Source organism: Lingula anatina, chromosome 6 (assembly GCF_051362555.1).
Source record: "Lingula anatina isolate TDL-2025a chromosome 6, LinAna3.0, whole genome shotgun sequence".
NCBI classification, from domain to species: Eukaryota; Metazoa; Brachiopoda; class Lingulata; order Lingulida; family Lingulidae; genus Lingula; species Lingula anatina.
Genome location: NC_141772.1, coordinates 15,748,555 through 15,772,987, shown reverse-complemented (window position 1 = coordinate 15,772,987; position 24,433 = coordinate 15,748,555). Strand labels below are relative to the sequence as shown.

General features: G+C 35.2%; 1 protein-coding gene across 19 annotated transcripts in view; it reads left to right on the top strand.

Annotated features, from left to right (window-relative positions):
- The window catches only part of LOC106172234 (filamin-A), a 120,970-nt gene that overhangs the window by 57,105 nt on the left and 39,432 nt on the right, over positions 1-24,433 (top strand). For 8 of the 19 annotated variants that reach the window (XM_087015910.1, XM_087015909.1, XM_087015907.1 and 5 more), the window contains 12 exons: positions 383-595; positions 997-1,161; positions 1,676-1,799; positions 2,100-2,253; positions 2,591-2,780; positions 3,127-3,371; positions 9,835-9,858; positions 10,695-10,733; positions 12,322-12,421; positions 14,354-14,494; positions 22,716-22,844; positions 23,469-23,483. In XM_087015910.1, coding sequence (XP_086872036.1) covers positions 383-595; positions 997-1,161; positions 1,676-1,799; positions 2,100-2,253; positions 2,591-2,780; positions 3,127-3,371; positions 9,835-9,858; positions 10,695-10,733; positions 12,322-12,421; positions 14,354-14,494; positions 22,716-22,844; positions 23,469-23,483 — 1,539 coding nt within the window. Of the gene's footprint in view, positions 1-382; positions 596-996; positions 1,162-1,675; positions 1,800-2,099; positions 2,254-2,590; positions 2,781-3,126; positions 3,372-9,834; positions 9,859-10,694; positions 10,734-12,321; positions 12,422-14,353; positions 14,495-14,550; positions 14,692-22,715; positions 22,845-23,468; positions 23,484-24,433 lie in introns of all 19 variants that reach the window. The other 11 variants (XM_087015926.1, XM_087015913.1, XM_087015927.1 and 8 more) reach the window with 9 other exon arrangements.

Sequence of the window (24,433 nt, the reverse complement as noted above, 5' to 3'; positions counted from 1 at the left end):
ATCCTTGAACATGTATGGGAGTAAGTTTTAAAAAATGATTATAATGCGTTTGATAATGTTTCATTAAAAAAAGTAGAATTTTCTCTGAGCATTTCCTCTTACCTGCCTTAATTTTATGAACTAATTGAACTAATTCAGTAACATGTTTTACTGAAATACTTTGATATCATAATATGTTTGTTATTTACGTGATTGGTTTGTATCTTACCTCATAAATAATAAATAGAATGGTAATAGGTCATTGTAGAACAATTTAGGAAGAAATCTTTTTATTACTATATTATATTTAGGCAATGAAGAATTATGTCAGTAAAATGTACCTAGTAATATGGCCATGCACTGTAATATAATAATACAAGAAACATGCATATTTTGTGTCCAGGTCTTAAGGGAGGTAACACCAACCAGCCCCAGACCTTCACTGTGGAGACCAGAGGTGCTGGTCAAGGTGGCCTGGGACTGGCCATTGAGGGACCCTCGGAGGCCAAGATGACCTGTAGAGACAACAGAGATGGCTCATGCTCTGTAGAGTACCTGCCTACCAAGCCTGGACAGTATGATATTACCATCAAGTTTGCTGAACAGGACATCCCAGGTATGGATGATATATACGTTTAGGTTATACATCTTTCCAGGGCTGTTACCTACTATTCAAATGAAAAGTGCTGGATTTTATGCATTACTTGTTTGAATATGGGGGAGGTGGGGGGGGGGGGGGGGGGGGGGGGGTTTGGAGCGTGCTATACACTTAAAACTTTTTTTTTACTACAATGTTTGATTTCTGTCACTAAAGCAATGTTTGATTTCTGTCACTCTTTTGCTTTCTTATACAATATTTATGAGTGAAGAATGAGTGAGATTTAGGATCATTTGAGCTTTTTAATAGAACTGCTATTAAAACTAACTTTTACCATCTGAGACACAAATTTAATCGATAGAGAATGCTAACAGTTACACACAAAGATCCCCTAAGTCATAATCTTTATAAATCTCCAGGCTCTCCATTCACTGTGAAGATCGATGATGTCATTGACGCAAGCAAAGTGCGCATGTACGGTCCAGGTCTAGAGACACCGCGCGCTGGACAGCCATGCACATTCATTGTGGACTGCTCTGAGGCTGGCCAAGCAGAACTGGAGGTCACTTACACTGACAAGACAGGTAAAAATTAAGTCCAAATGTCCCTGTTGGATCTTATATATGTAGTTTCATTTTGTAAAGATCCATAGAATCCCTTTTCTCGGATGAGACCAAATGGGCAGTGAAGTGGCCTGGAACAGTCATCAAACAATTATATGTAATTGTATGGATTTTTGCAAAATAAAATTCTTTTGGGTGAAAATAAGTTTTGATACAAAAGAAAATTGATGTCTTATATTTATCCAGATAAGTCCAGACTATCTTACAGTAACTGTAACTTATTGCTGTCATTATCCATTAGATCAGAATTGACTGGTACCTTGACAATAAGAAATCTTCAGATAAAAGCCAACCAGTATATTTTAGTATCAGGTAAACAGTCTGAACCTTAATCTTTTCAAGTCAGACTGGTTAACTTAGAAAACAACTTCAAAATTAAAATTTGGTAGACAGACACCACCTGTTATAGATTATTTCTTCTATACCAGCCACTTAAGCTGTCCTGAAGTTGTAATGACATTGCTTTATATTTCAGGAGAGAAGAAAGTTCCAGACATTGTTGACAATGAAGATGGTACCTACAGTGTCACCTATCATCCTCTGGAGGAAGGACCCTGCAAGATTGATGTCAACTACAACAAGGAACAGGTGCCCAACAGGTATAAGCTTCATTTTTAATTAGAACAAATAACATCTTCTGAAGTTTGCTTTGAATTTATTTTTGATGCAAGAGTGTGGGGGGGCAATAATTTTTTCCTTAAGGATAGATACATTTGTTCATTAGCAGTCTTTTTCATTGGCTTGAAGCTTTAAAAAATACGAGAATTTTAGGGGTTGGAGGGGAGGGGGGGTTAGGCTCTGATCTGCCACTTATGATACCTGTCTTCTTTCTTTTTATATTGTTTATCCAATTGATGGTCCTCCTATAACTAATTCATCCCTAACCTGTATACTTTCAGCCCCTGTACTGTTCAGGTCCAGCCAGCCTATGATGCCAGCATGGTTAAAGTGGAGGGAGATGGTATCAAGAGTGGTCTGCCCGCCAGTATCCCTGTCTCCTTTGTCATTGACACCAGAGACGCTGGCATTGCTGACCTGGAGGTGGCAATCCAGGTGGGTCATTTGTCCCTTGAAGCTGGTAGTTGACTGATTCGAAAAAGATGCTATAGTGTATGAATTTACAAGTGTACAGACTATGTGTTTGATCATCTTTGGCAAAAGTACAAAATTGGACACACGCAATTTAAAGATAAGAAAATAAAATTTCAGTATTTTTTTTCTTGTCAAGTTTTTAATATGCCATAACAAGCTATTGTTTTTAGATTATTGAGTTGTGCTGATTTTGAATTTGAATGCACATCTTCTGGATAGTACGTGTTTACTTTGTACGCAAATAGTAGACAAGATATTTTATCTTATGTTTGATAATGTTATTTATAATAAATCACAGGGCCCAGATGGTAGCTACCTGAAGCCTAAGATCAAGGATAACGGTGACGGCACCTATACCATCACCTATGTACCAGAAGACCTGGGCGTTTACACCATCCAGGTCAAGTTTGGTGGCCACAATGTCCCCAATTCTCCATTTGAGGTCAACGCTGTCCCCGTTGGTGACGCCACCAAGTGTGTCATCTCAGGTGTGTAGAAAGTGTAAATTTATGAGTGACAGTGTTCATTTTAATTCAGATTATATTTGCCAATGTTTTTGATTATTTGTAATAATAATAATAATAATAATAATAATAATAATAATAATAATAATAATAATAATATATTCACCTTAAAATATTACCTGTTAAAATTGTTGGCTCTCTATCCTACTTTTATTGCGACTGTTGCTTTTCATAAGATCAGAAAGCATAAGAAGTGAAGAATTTGATTCCATAATTTAATACTTCGGTCAACCTTTCCACCTGCCAAACACAGTAAGTAGTTATAAAAAATTTGCTGTTAAATAATTCTATGTAAATTTGACTACCACAGAGGGTCTTCAGAGCACAGTTATGGTTGGCGAGGAGTGTGTGATCACTGTCAGCGCCATGGAAGCAGGTCAGGGTAACGTCACATGTCGCATCAGCAGCCAGGCAGAGGCCGAAGTTGACATCGACATTGTGGATAATGGCGATGGCACTTTCAGCATCATCTACACCCCGCGATCACAGGGAGATTATACCATCAATATCAAGTTTGGTGGCCAGCCCATCCCAGGTGGAGAATTCACACAGAGAGTAAGTCATTTCAAATCAAATCTTCTGTATATTTTTGTTTATACCAGCCATTTTCGAAGAAGAAAATTTATAAAATTACAAAATCAGCCATGATACCTTAATTTTACCCACTACAGAATAGGCCTAGTTACACTGTTGTATGCAGTGTGTGTTCAGGGTTAAATGTTATTCATACAATGCTATTTTTGAAATTGATAAATTCTCTCAAGCGCAACCCTGAAATCAAGCCTGGAAGACAGACTGCAAAGGTGAGTGTAGTTAAAAAATGTGAATGTATCAGTTGAGATTGGATGGATGAGATGTTGGTGAGGTAATATTTTTGAGTGACCTTCTATGAGATGTGTTAGTTGAGATGACAAGTGATTGGTGATTGTGTTTTTTAAATGTTTTTTCGATTATTTTTGGATGGAACTTCAAAAGAATCGCACAGTTTTGGATGAATAGGAGCTGTGGAGAATGAAACTATACTGCAACCCATGTTGGAATTGGATAGTGTAAATTTCTCAAAATGGAGAGAGGAATTCGAGGAATGTTCCATTTCTGTTTCTTACCCGCAGTTTCACATTATTTGGATTCCATGCTTGAAAAGACTTCCTGGAGGCTCGCCCTCTTATACAAGCTTAAGTTAAATGTTGACTGATTTAGCATGATGTATACTCTGCATGGGAAAGGTCAGTTGCTTTCAAGTTGATGGAGGTAATGATTCAAGCTGCTGCAGAATTAAAATCATTCTGGGTTAGTAATGGAAAAGGGAAGATGTATTTTTTAGTGACATCTTTAAAGTTTCTCCCTACTTCTTTGTCTGTCTGTCCCCTTTAAAAACTCCATGTTGCAGTTTATCTTTTCATAAAGGTTTATATTAATTCTGACCTCATAAAGGAGTTTTCTGTCTTATACAATCAATTATATGCTTTGCAAGTCAAAATACAGGGTAAGTACTCTCTCTCTCTCTCTCTCTCTCTCTCTCTCTCTCTCTCTCTCTCTCTCTCTCTCTCTCTCTCTCTCTCTCTCTCTCTCTCTCTCTCTCTCCCCCCGCACCACAGCACATCAGTAAAGCTAACATCCACAGACATCTTTCTAAAACAAAGCTGATTGCTCTAGACAAGACTGTATTCCTTGGAAAGGTTACATCATGCAGAAATGATGCTGTGAGCACCTTGATGGAACACTGGCACCTGGGTTATATAGTGCTTTCATTAGGACTGGAGTGTGGAGCAGGGGTTTTTTTCCCTTTCTCTTCTTTTTAATTCTTGGAACGGAATGTTTTTTTTAGGGTCAGCACATTTTGATGGGGATCAGTTCACGTATGTAAACAGAAAAAGGATGAATGAGGTTTAGGGATTTGATTGCTGAAGAAAATATGTTAAGTGAATGGGGGGAAAGTTGGAGCTTAGTGGAAATGTTATTTCTTTTAAGAGTTGTTGTCAAGGTGCAACACATGTATAGGGTCAGTATATCGATGCAAATAGCAACAGCTAGATTTATTTCCAATTTACAATCAGACTGGGACATTTTTATGTGAGGTTAATCAATTGATAAGAAATTCTAGGAAGTAGTTAGCAAAAACTAACAGAAAAGAACAACATGGATACTTTCATTACCTTCTGTACTAAGAGATTCTGTATTAATTGAATTAAAATTATCAGTCCATCTTATTGTTATTTTTCATAAAACTTATCCATTTTCATTCAACTGAATTGAATTTTTGAGGTATGGTTTAAATTCTTATTCTGATGGTTACATAACTTTTGTGGATATGCTTTTAACAGTAATGTTGGGAAGTGGAGTGTAAATCAGCGATTTTTTTTTCCTTTTTCATCAAGATTTATTACCTCAAGAAATGGGTTAGGTCTCAGCCCTGTACAGAACTTCACTGAATTATATTTAGAAATAAAGTCAGTTTAGCAAAAAGATTTCAGGTAAAGGAATAACAGCAGTAAATATGATGTTTACTTCTCTCTGAAATTGTTTCCAGGGTAAATCCTATTTGAACTACATATTAATAAACATTAAAACAACTCATGATGATAGATAACATTGATTGTCTGAAAACATGTTGAATGATGTTAAGTACATAGTAAAAGCAACCATGCATATTTGGCATGACACATTTGTTGAATACGCAAAAGATATTTAACATATAACGAAATGACAAAATGTTTCTTCTCAGCTTCTTGTCACTTCAAGCACCCAGGTGGCTGACTGTTGCCAGGGCTGTGTTCCTGTGTATGTAAAGAACTAGCAAACATCTTGACACCTTGAAGTGTAAGCTGTTCCATAACCTGTAAATATCACTACCCTCTCAAAGATGATAGACCAGCAGGGGGGTTTTCCCGGGTTTGCCAACTGTACAGTTATTATTCGTACATTTTGAATACCTGATTTTTCTACTTAAATTTTTATTTTCAAGATTACTCATTTTTATAATTAACCAAACCTGCTCTTCAAACAATTCCCATAGTACATAAAAAAAAAAAAAACATGTTTCAAATAATTAAAAGATGATGGATTTGACTAAAGAAAACTCAGATTTGTTGAATTTTATTTTGTTACTTATCTGTAAAAATTTGAGATCATGTAGCTTATATTATGATTTTGGGTATTCATACTTCATTTGTCTTCTTTGGGTGTAATAGTGTTGACTAGATAAGATAACTGTGAGATTATGTGTTTCTAATCATAGCAAATTTTAGAGGAATTAGGTGGAAAAAGAGGGAAAGGAAAGGATGTGGGAGTTCAAAGATGCTTTGATGGAGAATTATCAAAATATGAATGAAATAAAGGTCCAACTTGGTTTGATAAGAAAAAGCAAAACTAAACCCGACTATGGAAAAAGTTCCAGCAGAGATATATCTGACCTTAACCGATTTGTCTCATTTTGGGAAAGTTGGAGGAGTTTCAATGAAGCTTGTAGTATAGCACCAATCATTAGGTCACAAACTTGGGTACAAGTTATGTGAATCTCTATAGTGATGATTCCGTGTTTAAAGGGCAACTTCAGTTGGTGGCTCCAGGCCATTAATCACAGTTCCATCTGTGAGATTTACTGAATTTTCCAGGGTTGTGCACAAAAAATGTTTTATTGATTTAAATTTGTTGTCAGATTAAGACTTGGCTTATATACTCACTTACATGTTCTCGTGGAAGGATGCATTTACACACATGTACACTCACATACACATATATGCACTCATGTATGCGCACATGGGTGCACACACACACACACACACACACGGTCTAACTTCAGAACTCCAACTTTCTTTTCATTTTTTTCTCTCTTTTGCTCTCTCTCTCTCTTTTTGTGTAACTGAAAGAAAATATATCTCCTGTGTGTAGCACTGACTTCAGCACTGATATTTCATGGCTATTACTGAGAACTTCAACGTTTATGTGAATTCCATTCTTAATGTTTTAACATCATGTTAAACCATCACTTACATAGCAAAGAACACTAGTTTTCCATGCCCTTTGGTCCACAAATGCTTTAATAGCAGCTGTAGTAGATCAGGGCTTCCAAATGAAAGATTTTTACAGAAAAATAAGTAATTATCCACATAGAGATAAATGCTGGAATATTTAGAGAAGAATCTTTGGTTTGTGAAAAAAACGTAGGCTGTGGATATGCTTTGATATTGAGAAAAATGTTAATGTTTTAATCCCGAAAATTCAGAGTTGGAATTTTTGGTATATGTGATTATCAAAAAGACCTGGGTGATATGTGCTGAATGTTTTTCTGACTTGACTTTTCTTTTACCAGCACTAAAAATAATTGATATTTTAAAGGAAAAAAAAAAAAACAGGATGCATTGTCCATTAGGATGTCATTATTATAAGTCAGAAATTTGAGTTTTGAAAAATAAACTGATAGGCTGAAATGAGTTATGTAACTTATGCTTGCATAATTATTGACTCAGAAATAGATATATAATGATCTAAAAGACGCCTTGCGTGCCAGTAATACTATAAATGTAACTGATGAGAAGGGGGAGGCGAACAAGTTGAAAGGAAGCTAGAGAAATGATGATAGTTAGCCAAGCTGACATCACCAAATGCCAGGAGTATGGGTAAGATTTCCTACTCCTGCACCAGCCTATTTTAATTTAGGGCCAATCATGCACATATATGGTGTGACTAACACGGGTACTCGGTGAAGGAAAGATAGCTGTCACTGTTGATTTCTTTATTGAGGACAAGGGAAATTTTAGATGCTCTCCGCGCAAGTTTTCTCCACGCTGCGCATGTTAGGGGCATTCTGGGGTTAGTGCCTAGTTTCTGCAGGGTGCGTGGATCCAGGAATTTCTGGGACGGGACAGTTTTGAATTTTTTTTCCAGGCAATCACTGACCCATCACTCAGCTGACTTTGCTGCAGAGGTGAAAGAAGGTGAGACATTTAGATGCTTTAAACAGAGCTGGCTATATTTGTATGTGGACCAGTTGCATGTCTGTCTACCTTGCATTCCCAGAAATTGATTTTAAGAAATGTGTACTCTAGCAGGGATTTTCTTCTGTACTTGTCACTGAATCCAGGGTTCTTTAGCAAGATTGCTGATTTTCAAAGGTAAGGATTATACATTGTTAAAACTATTACTTCAGTTAGCTCATATATTTTTCATACCAATAACGATTTTGTTAGTACTATTGCCCTACTTTAAAAAGTGAGTTTATAAGATGTGGAATGGTCTTTAGAGGTGTCCTAGAATAACTTTGACCTTTTTGATTTTGATGTCTGGGGGTTTTAGTGAGATGTCCTGTTAAGAAATGAAGAGTACTTTTTAGTTGGCAACCTAGGAGGTTTTTTAGATCTAATTTTACTGTTTAAAAAAATTCCCTGGTTGTGATTTCTCATTTTTAGTTTCTTTATATATTCATTGTATGTATGATTTTTGTTCGTTTCATCCTGACTTTAAGTTTAATCTTTATTTATTTGTTTGGTTGGTTCTTTTAGTTCTATTTTTCCATAGGTTGGTTCTTTAGAATGAAAATCTCTGTCAAATTTTCAAAATTTGCATTTTTCCAGATATTACACAACTTTTGCACCAGAAAAACATATGCTCATTTATATAACTCTAGAAAAACAAGTCTGGTGAAAACATTTTGATATTGCATTTTATTTGCATTATGCCCAGTTGAGAAAAAAGCATTGTAAGTGGAAAATTGGTGGTTTATTTGAAACAATTACATTTACGGCCATACAACATTCTAGGAAACCATATTCTAACCAGGAGATTCATAAGGTCAGAAAACAAGAATGTGAAACATTCCACAAGCAAACTGTATCAACCCATTAAAATTACTCAATGGTATTTAGCTTCCTCCAAATTTGCTTTTAGAAGTGTAAGAACTCCTTGGGGCATCAATTTACCTGGAGTGAACGGAAATCGGTGGCCAAAAATAGAATAGAAGAACAGGGAAAAATCTAAAGATAGTCCAGACAGTGCTAAGTTTGGAGGCAACAAAAAGCGAAATGTTGCTTTCTCCTGGAATGTGGTAATTTAGGTCAGACAAAGATTCAAGGTATTTTTCGGTATAATTTCACATTCAGTTGGTTTAAGTGGCAATGTAAGGGGTTGAGGTCTAGATATGTCACTCTGTAGGTTTTTTGGAATGCATTTATTTTCTTTATCCACCTACCCATCCTGTCCTCCTCAAATTCTGTTACGGTAATTATTCTTAAGTTTCAAACACCACTAATTCCAATAAATATAAATAAATTTTTTCAAGACTTGTCTTTTACTCAAAAAAAGTTTTCATTTTCATGCAGAGTTTCAGTGCTTAAAGAATATTTTCAAATCATATTTAATTTAATTTTATTTTTTCATTTTTTTGATATGATACGATGAATCAAATATGTTTTAATTAAGTACTAAGAAATGTTCATGCTTGCACCTTCCCCACTTCCTTTGAATGAACATGATATACAGAAGATAAAGTGAGAAAACAAGTGTTCAAACAAGTACAAACCATAAACCTAAAATCAACACATTTTTCAGCGCTTTGAGTGTTGAGTGTAAATGAGGGTGTGAATAAGTAAGTTGACTGGTCATTTGAGGTGATGATTTTTCGTGTATGTGTGTAGGTGCATGTGTGTATGCATTTGTGTGTGTGCTTGTGGGTATGTGTGTGTATATGTGTGTGTGTAGAGAGAGAGAGAGAGAGAGAGAGAGAGAGCCTAGAGAATGGTAAAGGAGAAAAGAAAAGGTAAGAAAAAAAGAAAGACATTATAACTAATGAAATTACAGGTGAGTTGAAATCCCAAATCTTTCTTGGTGGTAATAATGCTATTTTTAAGCAGTTATTCCTATAGAAATAACCTTACATTCAAACCAGTTATGCATTTTCCTCCCAAGAGTATGAAACTTATTTGCTCCAAGCATGTTATACTCGTTCTCTGTATGTTTAACTGTAAGTTCAAACTCATATTAGAGTCAAAACGATATAGAATTCATTTTGTACAAATTTTAGGCTGTTGAAACTGAAGAAGAATTGGTAAGAAAATATACAATCTTTGATAGTTGGGTATTAGTTGTGGTGGTGGTGATCCTAGTGGTGGTAGAAGCTTCATATATTTTCTTCAAAACCTTTGCTTTTGCAGAAATACATTGGTCCCACAATATCTAGTACTTACCAAATTGCCTTCAACAGAAATTTGAGAGCAAGAGGCACTAAAATCAAATAAAATGATTTAAAATTTCGATCTTCATCTGAAAAGAAATGCCTTTAGCAAAAACTTTCTTTGGCGTCTTCCTGATTATCAAAATATGGTAATAATGTTTTGAAACCCCACCCCTACCCCCACCCCAAAAACCCTCTTGATAAAGACATCTCTCTGGTCCTAGTAAAGAAGTGCAATCCATGTACCTCGTAATGCTTATATATACCTTGTCTGTGCAAGCTATAAGCTAATGTGGTGCATACTGCATTCTGTTGTCCTCCCCTCCCTGCTTCAGTATACCTGATAACTGTGCTGCTTCATCACCTTCAAACCTTCATTGTCAATCTTTATACAGACATAAAGCGGGGCACTTTCCAGATCCGTGGGGAGAGGGTGGGGTCAAAAATTTTGAAGAAAAAAAAGCATTTTGGCCATATAAGATCCACTGTTATTCAAAATTTGATCGAGGTTCTATGGCATTTTTCAAGTTGGTCAACCTAAGGGGTAAAGAGGCCCTCTTTTCAGGAAAAAAGATCTCCCCCCCACCCCCCTTAGAAACTGCTGGCTACATGTATAAATCTGCTTGCTTCCCTGAACCAACTTCTCTGAATAATTGTGCCCTTCTACCCTATACTAAGGCATGCTTTCCTCTCTCTCTTCTCTCCTCTAGGCTTGCCAAACGGTGGAGGAACATACACAGTATAAGAAGGTATACGCATGCTGATCTTATACTATATATTCTGCATCAAATATCATATATACATTATATATATATATATATATATATATATATATATATATATATATATATATATATATATATATATATATATATATATATCTTTATATCTTTATATTGACAGTAGATCTAGGAATTGCTTCTGCTGTGTGCACTTTCTTTGCAAGTTCACTGTATATTATAACTAAGCATGCAATCTGCTTAGACTACAGGGAAAGTTGAGGTAGATAAAATTGCCAAGTTATACACTTTAATTATTATGTAATACATATCTGATAATGGATATATTGAATGATATAATACAATTTTTGTGTTGAAATTCTTAAGATGCTATATCGGGTCTGGCACATTTTCTTTAATATTTGATACAAATATCAACCTTTTTTGCTGTCCCAATCTTCCCATAACATAAGCAGTATATAAAGTGAGAATATTATTTGTCAGAATTGGTTATTACCTTGTATCAAAACGAAATGACTGCCTTTTGAATTAAACACATTATTTCAAAATTATATACTTTATTTACTTTATTTGTATCAGAGTTATTTACACAAAAACACATTATTATATCCTTTCTTAAAAAAAATTGAAACAATTTGAACAACATATCTAATGGAGTATAGAATTGAGTAAAGATTCAAAAATCAATGGGATATTCGATAAGTATCAAGGGATTTAGATGATCTATTATTGGCTCTCTGTCTTGGGAACCGTACTAAAGGTTAACAAGGTACTTATTGCTACTTTTCTGGTAACATGTCACTGTTTATCATCGTGAAAACTTCTTGGAACAAGACTCTATGGTTATTTAATACCTTCACTTGAATGTTTAACAAAGGTTGTCTTTCTTCTTAGAATTTTGATTTTGACTAGTTCTTGTGAGTCAGGAAGTGTTTATTTTTCTTTTTTCCTTTTTTTTATTATTATTTTTTATTTCATATGCATTTTGTTTATATGCGTTACTTTTGAGGTGGTTCAATATTTTGAACATTACAACTTATTCACTTGTTTATTTCACTAGATATTTATCAAGTTTTTTTTTTTTTTTTTACTTTACCTAACTTTAGTTCTCACTAGAAAATTAATGTTTTATTTTGAATAGGGAATGCTCAAGTTTAAATTTTATTTTTTGTCATTTTCTTTATGTTGGTATACTATATTTTGGTACATATACACATTATTGCTCAACTTATACCACCCATATGATATTGACTGTGAGTTGGTTGTGGTAAAAATGCCTGCCAAGTTGGAATATAAATATTATATGATAACTTGAGTGTTTTGTATGTTATACAATAATATTATACAATCTACTTAAAACTTTAGACATATTTTAATGTTTGTATATGTACCGATTTTGTTTTGTATTCAAACCATAGCATTTTGAGCTGTTTGTTCTGAAAGCAAATCACTGGTTTAAGATTTCTTTTGATTTTTTAAATCACGACGCACCAAAAAAAAAAAAAAAACCCAATCGTATAGAAAATCGACAGATATAATGTCATTTTATAATATAGCTCTCTTTCATGATCTTATCCCTGTAATTCTTATATTTTAGATTACAGCAGATACAGTTGACGCTCTTCAAGCAGCCAAGGCTTTGTACCAGGAGGTTGACTTCACCATCCCAGTTGGCCCTGTCTTTAACTTTGTGGAAGGTGAGAGAAAATCATTGTTGCAAAGCCCTACCAAAACTATTGGTAGTGTTCTCTGAAGTTTATAATTTTGAAATGCCTTATAAAGGTTATAACGTCCATATTTTGAGGCCTTTTCATATTGAATGATATCATAGCAATACAGCTGTACTGGTATGTCTTTTAAGACTCTCTGTCATGTAATTATCAAGGGCGGATCCAGAGATAAATTCTGACAGTCTTCCAAATTATCTTTGTTGATCTATCCTCCATTTTTGACCGTCTTCCGACAGAAAAAAAATTAGATGCCCATCAATGTAAACTTGAAAATCTGACCGTCTTCTGGAAGACCCAGAAGACGGCCTCAATCCGCCCCTGATTATGCTACCAATTTACTTCTTGCCATTCACATGGAGGTTGTGAGGTAGCGTGCTGTCTCTTTTAAGTTTACTCTCTTATATGATAGCCAGGCTATTAATTTCTTGTTTATCTCTCAAAATATACCAGTACAATTAAATTGCTAAAGTATATTGCTTGATGCCAAAAGGCTTTTTGTATCCCTTTGATACATCAGATCTTTAAGCTTCCTTCATGTGAAAGGTCTGACTGTATAGAGAATTAATGATTAGTGTTGCTAAGCATATTGATACAACCCCAAAACAGCTTTATTATCAAATAAAGTGAGATGTTTATAAATTAATTATATGTATTTTGAGCAAGAAAGTCAGAAAATGTTCTTTTTCACCAAAAATTTTAAAATCCTTGAAGTTTAAACATTTGAAGTTAAAAAAAAAAAAGAGTCTTGTTATAAATGATAATAAGAAGTCAAAGAATGTTGCTTTGTGGTGCAGTTTGTCTTTGTATAGAAAAAAAAAGAGCATTTATAGCAACTTAATGCATTTGTACTTGTAGCGTTTTTCCTGAGAAGTCATTTTTTATCAGTAGTTCTTCCACAGACAGATCTCACAAGGGAACTTAAAATGAAAGTTGGTCAGAAGTTTAAGTGTGGAAACTTTCTAAAACACTGTCTCTTTCTTGTTATAAAATGGGCTCAATAGTTCAATTAATTGAATTGCTGCTGTTTTTTCTTGGATTAAAGTAGACTAGAGATTTAGTCAAGATCATCTTTTAGTTAAAAGTTCCTTTGATTTGTGAGACTGTCCAGAGATATAACACCTTGATACATTTTGGCCAAGTGAATGGGGGTTTGAAATTAGTCTGTCATATATTCTTTGCATGGTAGGATAAATATTACTTTTGGTGAGTTTTAGCCATGGTAAGGACTTGTTTGCAAAGATTTTAGTGTTTTTCTGCCTGGTTGAATGTAAGAGGATATTAGATTGTATGAATAGTGCATGGTGTGTCTTAAAAGGAAGGATATGAAATGTGGAATGAACATTAGATTATGGTAACTTTTGGATCTTTCAAATTTTAAAATGCTATGAGCAATTTTTTGAGGAATTTAAAGGAGTTTTCGGAAATAGCATTTCATCATAATAAAATGAAGATATGATACATTTTAGGACTAACTTAAGCCAATAAGAATTATATTAATGACTAAAGGATACCAGAAAGTGTATCCTTGTAATCTTCAAATGTAGTAGAGGTTTTTAGGTGTGCATGTTTTGAATGTTTAGAGAATTGGGTGCAAGTGAAAATCTGATTCATAAAGTGTTTCAGTACAATGAATCTCTCTTACCTATTCATCTATCCATGTATAGAATGTACTATCTTTGCATCGTAGATGTGTGTGCATAGTAAAGGTTTTTGTGTATAGAAAAAAAAAAAACAAACAAACTGTATTTGAGTATTATCAAAATTTTAGTTGAATACTTTTGCTGTAGATTTGGTTAAAGTGCACCAGTTCATACACAGTGTGTTGTATGAACATGTTTCAATGCATTGCATGTAAGCATGGTTAGTGACACGGGTTTTTCTGCATGTTGCATTTTCCAGCTGAGATTACGACTCCTTCTGGCAAGAGCCATCGTCCGGAAATAGTTGATAACAAAGATGGTTCTGTTACCCTCCGATACCAGCCTTCTGAAGTTGGTTTGCATGAACTGGCTATCCTGTACAACAAGCAACCAATTCCAGGTAAATCAGATTATTATTTATCGTTCTTTCCCTCTTTCTGTCTGTCTCGATATTAGCTGAGATAATCATGCCTTCGGGAAGACGCTCTACGCCCACGATTATTGACAACAAGAATGGAACGGTGACAGTCCAGTATCAACCAACAGAAGTGGGATGCCACGAGTTGTGTATTAGCTACAATAAGCAACCTGTGCCAGGTAGATGCCTTGTTGTATTGTTTTATGTTCATCTTTCTTTTTCATATAATATCATTATTGTTGTTGTGGTTGTTGTTATTTATTATTCTTCGTTTTATTATTATAGTATTTTCCCCTGTGGTTAAATATTTTTTGTTAAAAATGCATGCTTATGGACATAAGTAGATTTTTTTTTGATAAGATGTTTTAATTTAGAATATTTTATAGATTGATGTGTTCTTTTTACTTGAAATATCTGATATCAGGTTAGGTATTTTGATATAGTTCCAAACAATTCCACCAGATGGCACCCTCTCTGATAAGTCTCTATGGCCAAGATGGTCCAGTGTTCAGTTCATAAAACATGACTTGAAGGTGTGCGTCCAGAACTGGTTATGATAATAACTTGATACATTAGTGGATATGACCATCAGGTACCTGTCGGCGCGAACAAAGGCCAATTTATCTTCATATTAGATATAGTTCTGGCTGTGTTATATCAGATAGGAGGACACTGATGTGATAGGACATTTGTTTTATGATTAATCAAATCCTCATATAGATGTTGAATTAGTCAGAGGAAAGTAAGAGGGCAGAATTTACGATGCTGTCACCTCTGTGTCATCAAAACTGAAAAAAATAAAATGCGAGACAGCTATAAACACGAAAGGAGTGTTGGAAGAGGCCCTAATTTTTATCACATAGTATATTAAGTTATGTTGGAATTACAGCCTCTAGGTCATGCAGTCCACGAAACATTTTTAATGAGGAATTTTTAGATATTAAGTGCTGCATTGCTATAAAGAGTGAGTGAGGAGGATCGAGATATAAACTTACATCAGTATAATGAATTACTGGTTCTCAGATATCCTCTCCTTATCTCTGTGGACATGTGTATACTAATACATGATTCTGCTTGGTTCCCTTGGTGTCATAGGTGATATATTATCAAGACTTCCAGACAAAACAACTAGTGATAGGGCTGTAAACATGGACTGTTTCAGACACAACATTGGCAGTAATTTTATTATCTCATCCAATGTTCACTTGGTAATTGCTGCCATTCATTTACAAGGGCACTAATGTGAAGCAAATGTGAGGATTGGAGTTGGAAGCAAATATTAGCCATTGGAGAGTGCTTAGAAACTTAAAATAATCAATAGATAATTACAGTTACAAGTGTGCAGAATTGTAACTTACAGTGATATGTAGAGAGAGAATCACCTATGATTTATTATGGTCGAGTTTCACTGCATTTCGAGATACACCCGTAAAATGTTAGTCATGAAGAGAGATTTTTCAGCCACCATAAATTGTGTATATCAAAGTCTTGATCATCAGTTGAAAAAAATTGTTTTTCTGTATTATCTGGTTATATATTGTTGTAGATTATTATTAACACATTCAGGCATATTCAGACAAACAGTAATGTGATAAGTTAGGAAAATTTTAACTTCCACATAGATTATTTTTAATTTTTGATAATTAAATATTGAAGTGCATAAAAATAAAAAAAAATAAAGAAAGAAATAGTAATAAATTTACACAATGTTTGAACCGGTGCAAGAGAGAGATTGACCCAGAACAAAAGTAATCCAGTTAAAATTACTGGTCTCAGAAATTACAATCAATTTCCAGTCATTACGAACATATAATTACCAAAGATGACACTTAACAGCAATGATTGCTGCATTTCAAGTATCATCTTCCCTTCTGCATCACACCTTCAGGTGATACTCATCAATACATCCCCCCTCCCAAACTCACCAGCCCTGGAATAATAAACCAGCCATTAACACAAACTTCATTGAACCCGCTGAGATACCTGATCAAGAATTTGCCGTACAGCTTTTGCAGATTGCCATCTGATCATCCATGGTCCTGGCCCTAATGAGCTTAATGCCCAATTTGAAGGGGTTCCACACAGGTGGACCTGGTGACACGTTATCTGTTATCTGGCTGCTTGAACCTGGGTGACTTTTCCACAACCAGTTTCAGCTGTCTTGCTTTCAATTATACATGGTAAAGGGCATGACTGGGTTTTTATATACTTTTAATTTGCATGGGACTGCCAGTGTGTACTGTAATACCCCCTTTACACTGGACGGCGTCCTTTCTGCGTCCTTTCTGCGACCATGAAATTTGGCATCGCTGTGGTCTTAATAAGGAGGCACGAGCATTGATTTTGTATCAGAATGAATGCTCAATGATCGGCCAGTTGTCGGCACGTAAAGTATTATAATTTTTCAACTCTCAAATGGGACCGTACTGCTGGACGCAGAAAGGACGCCGTCCAGTGTAAAGGGGGCTTAACTCAAAAACTGCACCATAGAGTATTGACCATCAAATTGTATGCCCTGGAACATGGATAATGACCCACCTTCCGCTTTCCCCAAAAAGACCCAGTCTCTTATCTATCACCATCACAGGGCACTGTCTGACTGGTTTCTGTGCCCTGGAACATGAATACCTACACACCATCCCCAGTCTCTCACACCTTGTCCCAATCACTATTCATGTCACAGGGCACTGCCTTGATGACCCTATGTTCTGGAATGTGAATGGGGGCCCTGTGTTAGAATAACACAGCTCAGTCAGTGTACATGTAGTCAGGGGGGAAGTCTGGCCGGCTGAGTGGAGGAGGGCTGCTTACAGGTGATCTCGAGGTTATGACTGAATGACATATGGCCACGGAGGACCCAATACTCATTCTGAAAAAGAAAGGTAGGCCAGAAGGAGGGGTTAGGGTGGAGGGGGGGGGGTTGATTTTGGATGGTGAGGGGTGTGGGTGTTCTGTGTGAAGCTCTGTTCAACGTGCTGCTGCAGATTACATGCAGTTGTCAGTGGTATAGCCTTGCGACCTGCAAGTGGGAAATAGGGTGAAATGATCTGTGAAAAAGGGTGATATATTCTGTGTAAAGGTTTGACGAGACGTGAGGGTTGGGATGCCTAGTGTATCACCATCGTAAGGTAGAGAATGTAAATGTCTGAAAATATGGGCATATGATAACAAGTCGAGTTTCGTCAATTAGAGGTAGGATGAAGTATATTGTGCACTTGAGTTCCCACAACACATTATTGAAAAGAACAACAGATCTGGCCAGGGTTATGTTGGGTGTGGTGAGGTATAAGGGAAAGGAAATAGATTATTACTGGACTTTTATTAGGTGGATAAGCCTGCAATGTTCAGGTGGTGAACTGCATCTTGTTTGTGTTCTACCACACCACAGTGAGGGAGATACGGAGGTTATCAGTGTATCTGTCTGAGGCTTGTAAATACATAGTAACATTGGCCTTTAGTTCTGCTTTTACTCCACCCAATATATATTGCACATGTAATCCATCCACTGAAAAACTCAAAGGTGGAATTTTTCTGTTTTTGTAAGGTCTTTTTTTATTATTATTTTAACTTATTTGTTATGCAGAACCAGTGAACTGAATATATCTTGTATTGAAATCTGACAGCTAGTGTAAGCCATATTATAGCCTGATTTTTTTTTTATTGCCTTTGGTCTTTCATTGAAAAGAACAACCTGACTGAAACAAGTGTGCCCTTGACAGCAGGGTGAACCTCAAAACCTCAATTATAATTAATCACATATGGTTCTATATAAAAAAGACACCTGTATTTTGTATCCGTAATTACACATATTTCTTACCTGGCTGGAAGCCGGTTTGACCCAATGGGTGACAAACTGCCCTTAATCTTCCTTGGTGTGACAAAAGATTGCCCAAATCAGTATAGACATTGTCACAGAATTGCTATTTGATAGTACTACCATCATTAAAAAAAAAAGACCGCAATATATTCATTGCACTATACTCCATCACCAAGACAGGGAGTGTGGTATTTTCTATTCCTTATTACCATGGGTGCTTGGGTAAACGGCTGTTAAAATGTCACAGTCACAGGTGAAGTCACAGAGATTAAGAAAAAGGATTATTATTCTGGATTCTACGACTGGCAGAACTCTGGATGGAGAGACTATAACCCAGTACCAGCTGACATCCAAAACTATCACAAAAGCAGGTATAGCACAGGCTGATCACTATCTATAAGATGGCATTTATCTAATTCATTGATGAAAACACTTGTGGATTCTTATCAATTGGCCCTAGTCTCAAGAGAGACTAAGGGACTTTGTATTCTAGTATTCTTGTCAAGTGGGAACCATCTACAATTGTAATATAGATACAGAGGATGATAGGATATGTAGTATGAGTGTTAGTTACAGATACAACCACTCTATATGGTTAGAATGAAGCCAATGATCTGTGGAAGGAAAGGTGACTTGATCTGATTAGACGGTACATATAAGCTCTCTTGAGAAAAGGTGGTACTTGATAAATAATAAATAGAACCACTGATAATATCAGATATTTTAAGAGAAAAGTGGTGGGTATTCACACATATACATTTAAAGCTATACTGAACTGGGTTTGTGTGGTCTGCACAATGTACATTATGACAGCAAGATCTAAATTGCTGTAAATCATACCCAGTCTTTATCTTGTGATTAAAAAATAAATTAGGATATAATGGATGAATCTTTTAGGGGCTCTTCAAAGTGAAAATTACCAGAATGTAATTGGAAAATTTTTTGATAGTTTTTTTGTAATGCGACCATAGTAAGCATAGTGATCTTAATTGTAGATAGAACGGTAGAGATGGAAACTGAGTAGAGGGTGAATATCTGACCTTCTATATCCTATCACTAGCCAGCACCTAGTATATACTACCAGATTGACTGAATATTTAATCCCTGGTACAACTAAACAGTGGTCAATTTCTGGTCGGGACAGCAAACACGTCCAGTAGCAAGACCTTTAAATCTGACACCTTGTCAACTTGTTGCGCTGTTTCCCCAGGCCGCGGTAGGCATTGTATACCTGAATACCTTCCTACATTACACACTGGGTATTATGTCCCATAGGCTAACAATGGACAGAGTGGAGACTGTTTGGTTAACATTCGGCTTGTTGATGCAATCTATTGTGGCTTTCTGATCATTATTGATCTAGTTCTGTCTCGAGGGTTTACTGAGGGGTGCTCAGATAGGTGATAAGAGGGACCACCTGAAGATCGAGGACTCAGGGGGTGAAATACTATTCTTGTTCACTGAAAATGCATGATTATGGTCCAATTTAGAAATTTAGATTGTCCTTTGCAGTATGGATTTTTCCTTTAAAAAAAATCACTTTTTACTTGTTTAAAAGAGAATTAGGGGTGCTATCTTTGAAGCTTTTCTTATAATCAGATAAAGAGAATGCAACACAGAAATGTATATAAATGCATTTAAAGACTTTGAAATGTTTTTTTAAATATTTTTTCATTCAGTCAAATGGTAAATTTGGGTGCCTCCAGTTTGCATTAAAATCTACAATGCAACAACACGTATCATTCATTGCTGTGATATTTCAACTTCTTGAATACTGCACTAAACATGGCTGATAAAGGGATCATGACCATGGTGTACCATGAATCACTTTTTATCATTATTTTTATGAAAGAATCTGATAAAAACATGGTACCACCTTGATATTCAGCTGTGCTAAGCAGGAATGTCAACACATTTGATATCTCCACCCCCACACCTAACATACACTTTATTGTGCTGTTTACTTTGTCAACAACTCGACATGTAAATTAATTTACTTACTCATCTATACAAGTGAAGGGCAGCAGAGGTTGCTGCACATCTTCAGATTGTAGTTTCTTTGGTATTATGGAATGGTTTTAGGGAAAGCGGTGATAGTTTGTTTGGTAGATGTTGTTTCTTGTGGTGGATGACTGTCAGTATCTAGAATGAAAATATCTCATCTCCCTTCTTATCAGGATGATGACATGAACGCCAATATTCTATAGACACTATGACATAAATAAAAAAAAAAATCAGTACTTTGCAATGAAACTATTTGAAATAATGCACCACCTCCTCTCCAATGCAGCTGCTTTTGTATTCCAAATTTCTTGTAGCTGTATACGGACTATAGTCTGCAAAAAAAGAAAAGTTAATATTAAAAAGGTCTGCAGGGCATGATAGCCTTACATTGGTACAAGTTTGCTCATGTTTTATCAACAGTTATATTTATTCAGACTTATCCATCTTAATATCATGTTAACCTCAACTGCAAAAGCCCCACAGGAAGTTCTACCTCACTTAGTATTGATGTATGCAACAGGGTTGATATAACACTTCCAGTTGCTTAATTCAAATTTATTAATCTGAATCACTCCCCCTTGACTATCTCCCTTGTACAGGTATAGGTTACCTGGTAATTTATTGCTTCTGTCCTATACCTGAGGTTCCCTGCCTTAGGGCAAGTTCACATTTTTCTTATTTGGACTGCCCCTGAATCAATCTGCAACTGGTGGAGTGCATTTATGTTCGGATTGCCCAATATGCTCATGGTCACAAGTAGATGTTTCTTCAAATACTGCAGATTTTATTATTTAATTCAGTTAAACAGGAAAAAGAACAACTTAATGTTTTATTATGACATTTTAACCCTTGCTTTGGTTAAAAATTATTCTTGCAACTAAAAAGTTACTTACTTGACTTGAGTTTGTGTAAAAAAATATTGACTTAAATTGAATTGCAGGGATCACAGCATGCATGAATAAGTGAAGAAAATTGATTGCGATCACCCGAAGTAAAGCGCTTGATCATGTAGTGAACCTATTAGAATAAAACTTGCTGCCATACATCTGTGATAAGATGAAACCTGGGAGTTCTGAACCAGTTTAGAGTAGACCTTAAATGTCTGATTTGGATGTTACCTTTCTTGATGTGGGATATCAATATGTTCTTATTTTATGTGAATTGCATGTTAAGTGACGATGAACAGCTCATATTTCATGTTTAACTTAGCGTTTTTTGCCAAGGGTCATTTATAGTGTTAGAACATTTAAAACCTTGCTCTTTGATCTAGGTAAAGCTCCAGTGATTTACCAGACAAAATAACATTTGCAACTAAAAGTTGGCTGATATATGTATAGATTTGTATGTTGTGTCTTAATTTGTTCCCTGTACTTGGCCTTTTCATTTGACTGTATGCCTGCTATAGAAATTAGAAATCTTTTTTAAAGTTGGATGATACAGTAATGTATAGAGTGAGAAAATGGCTTTATGTTTAGACAAGTACATTAACTGCCATGGTACTTAAACATTAATGACAATTTTTAAGATTATACTATCATTCAAATTTGACAGGGCCAAAAATCATTGAAGATGTTGCAAGTAAAAGTTGGAAGTTTAAATTTTTGAGCACTCGGTGAAGGATAAAATTATTTTCTCTGTTTCTGTTAAAATGGAGTAGGTTTGTGTAGATGATTTGAAGATATGCATCTTTGCTGAAAAATGTAGATTAACTTTTACAGGCCTTATAAATGGATTAAGTGTTTCCTAACTCAAACCTCAGATTTGTGAGCACAACTACCCATATTAACAACACCAGCCATTAATAAAGTGCCCCAACATAAAATTATTTGCCATTTTTGCATTTCTTTTTAGCGCTTATATAATAATATGTAAGTAAAGCGCACATAAGGTAGTAGAGAGGGGGGCAACTCTGAGAGGGTGTCATCAGTTATGTGTACAAAGCACAAGGTGTAGCATAAAGTGTCTGATGTTGGTCAAGTAATTAATTAGGGTGTGTGATGATAAGAATGAAATATATATCATTTTGTATTCCTCCCAATTTTTGTCTGGTGCCACACATACACACATTCATGCATGCACAAACATATACACAACTTAAAGGTTCATAATATAATATAAATGAAATTGTCTGATAACTTAATTACCATTATTTTTATTCGTGTAGCCATTTTTTGTCAGTACTCTTTGCGTAATCATTTCTTTCAGGATTTATTTTGTTGCTGATCATATGATAAACATTAAATTAAACTCATTCAGAGAAAAGTGTTGGTAACCTTACTACATTGTGTTTACTTCTAAATACTGTAGACAGTCATTGCATTGGTTGTACCATCATCTCAACTAACACATTTTACCTATTTTTTTTTTCCTCTGTGATTCCAGGCAGCCCATTCAAGTTCCATGTTGACAATGTGAACAGTGGCTTTGTCACAGCGTATGGTCCTGGTCTTAGCCATGGTGCCGTGGGAGAGGCAGCCAACTTTACCATCAATACCAAGGAAGCTGGAGCAGGTATGGAATAGGTTCATAATAAATGAAAAAAAATTATATCTGGATTCCCAGGTACTTTCGGTATAGACATTTGGCTTTAGAAAGGACACAGCAGGTTTCTGTGAAAGGTGAATCAACTAAGATTGTTGATTGTAATCAGGTTTATGTTAATTAGTGTATAGTTTCAGGCTCATGCTGGTGTGTAACACAATGCAGTCAAATATCTACCTCAGTAAGGCATTAATAAAAGCTGCCTTTTTTTTTTCTTAAATTAGAATTAAAATATAGGTATATAGGTCCAAGTCACAGTTTACCACCTAGTAAAATTTTTCTTTTATTTTAAATGTCACCTAGCAACCAAAATATATATTTTAACAATTCTTTATGACTATTAAAGGAAGGGCAGTGGGCACTAGAAAAATATTTCTGATATTAATTTGGCCAAGGCAGTTTTAAGATTTTTTCATTTAATTTTTGTAAGAATGTGACAGGCCTGTTTCTCTTTTGTCTTACCAAGTTCAGTTAGGACATCTTGTAACTAAAACTTAAGGCTAAAAACACCCTAAGACAACAACAAGATAACCAGGACAACATCAAAATATTAATATTGTACAGAAAACAAAGACTTTTTACTTACTTTTACAGACATAGAAGGACTTAGTAAGTATGAGCCTCTGAGCTCAATCCTGTCTTATAGATGTACAATGTACATATGGACATATATTTATTTTATTGTGCTTTATATCCAGAGATATGCCTGAGAAGCAGAATAGTAGATATTCAAGCATGCAAATACACGAGACATACAAATTCCCTCCTCTCCTCTACCTTTATCATTGCTTACTGTGCCTTGTTTTATTTATATTCTTCATTTATTTTATTTTCGAATAATACGAACTATCATATTATATGGAAGGCAGAGAACAAAGCATGGATCAGCATATATTAATACTTGTATTTCTTTCTTCCTACCCAATATGTATTAATAGTTACCTAACAGCTATGGGGCCAGGGGCTTTCAAACCACTTACAACAATTGGGAGGGGTTTGTCGATAAATGCGCTATATGCTACAATAATTACAGGGCTTTCATTGTAATTTACCTGGTGGGGCTACTTAATTTTTGGTTCCTGTTATATAACACCAAAATTATTAAATGTCTGTGAACTTCAAATGAGGTTGTGTCAGAAATATACCCCATGTCTTCACCTATAACCTTCCCAATATAGCTATTTATTTGTATAAAAGAAACCTACCATTATATTGCATTACCTTGTTTCTCCTTCCTTTCTCCTTTCCAGGATAAATATGGATATTACCAATATTTCCCTACATAATATCTCAGCATGCACTTTCAGAGTATACAGATATAATACTGCTCATACCTTACAGCTGGAGAACTTGATTGCTCTCTAAATGATAGCTTGAAGAGAAAGAAAAGTGGGTGGGGTGGGGTGGTGCGCTGATATATAAACCCAGGGTTGATAAAAAATGTTTATTTTTTTTCTATGCATAAAGTAAAATTTATGGACTTGTTTGCTGTTAAATTTTAGTATTGTTTATTTATTTATTTATTTTTTATCAATTTGGTTAGAATGGATATGCACTTT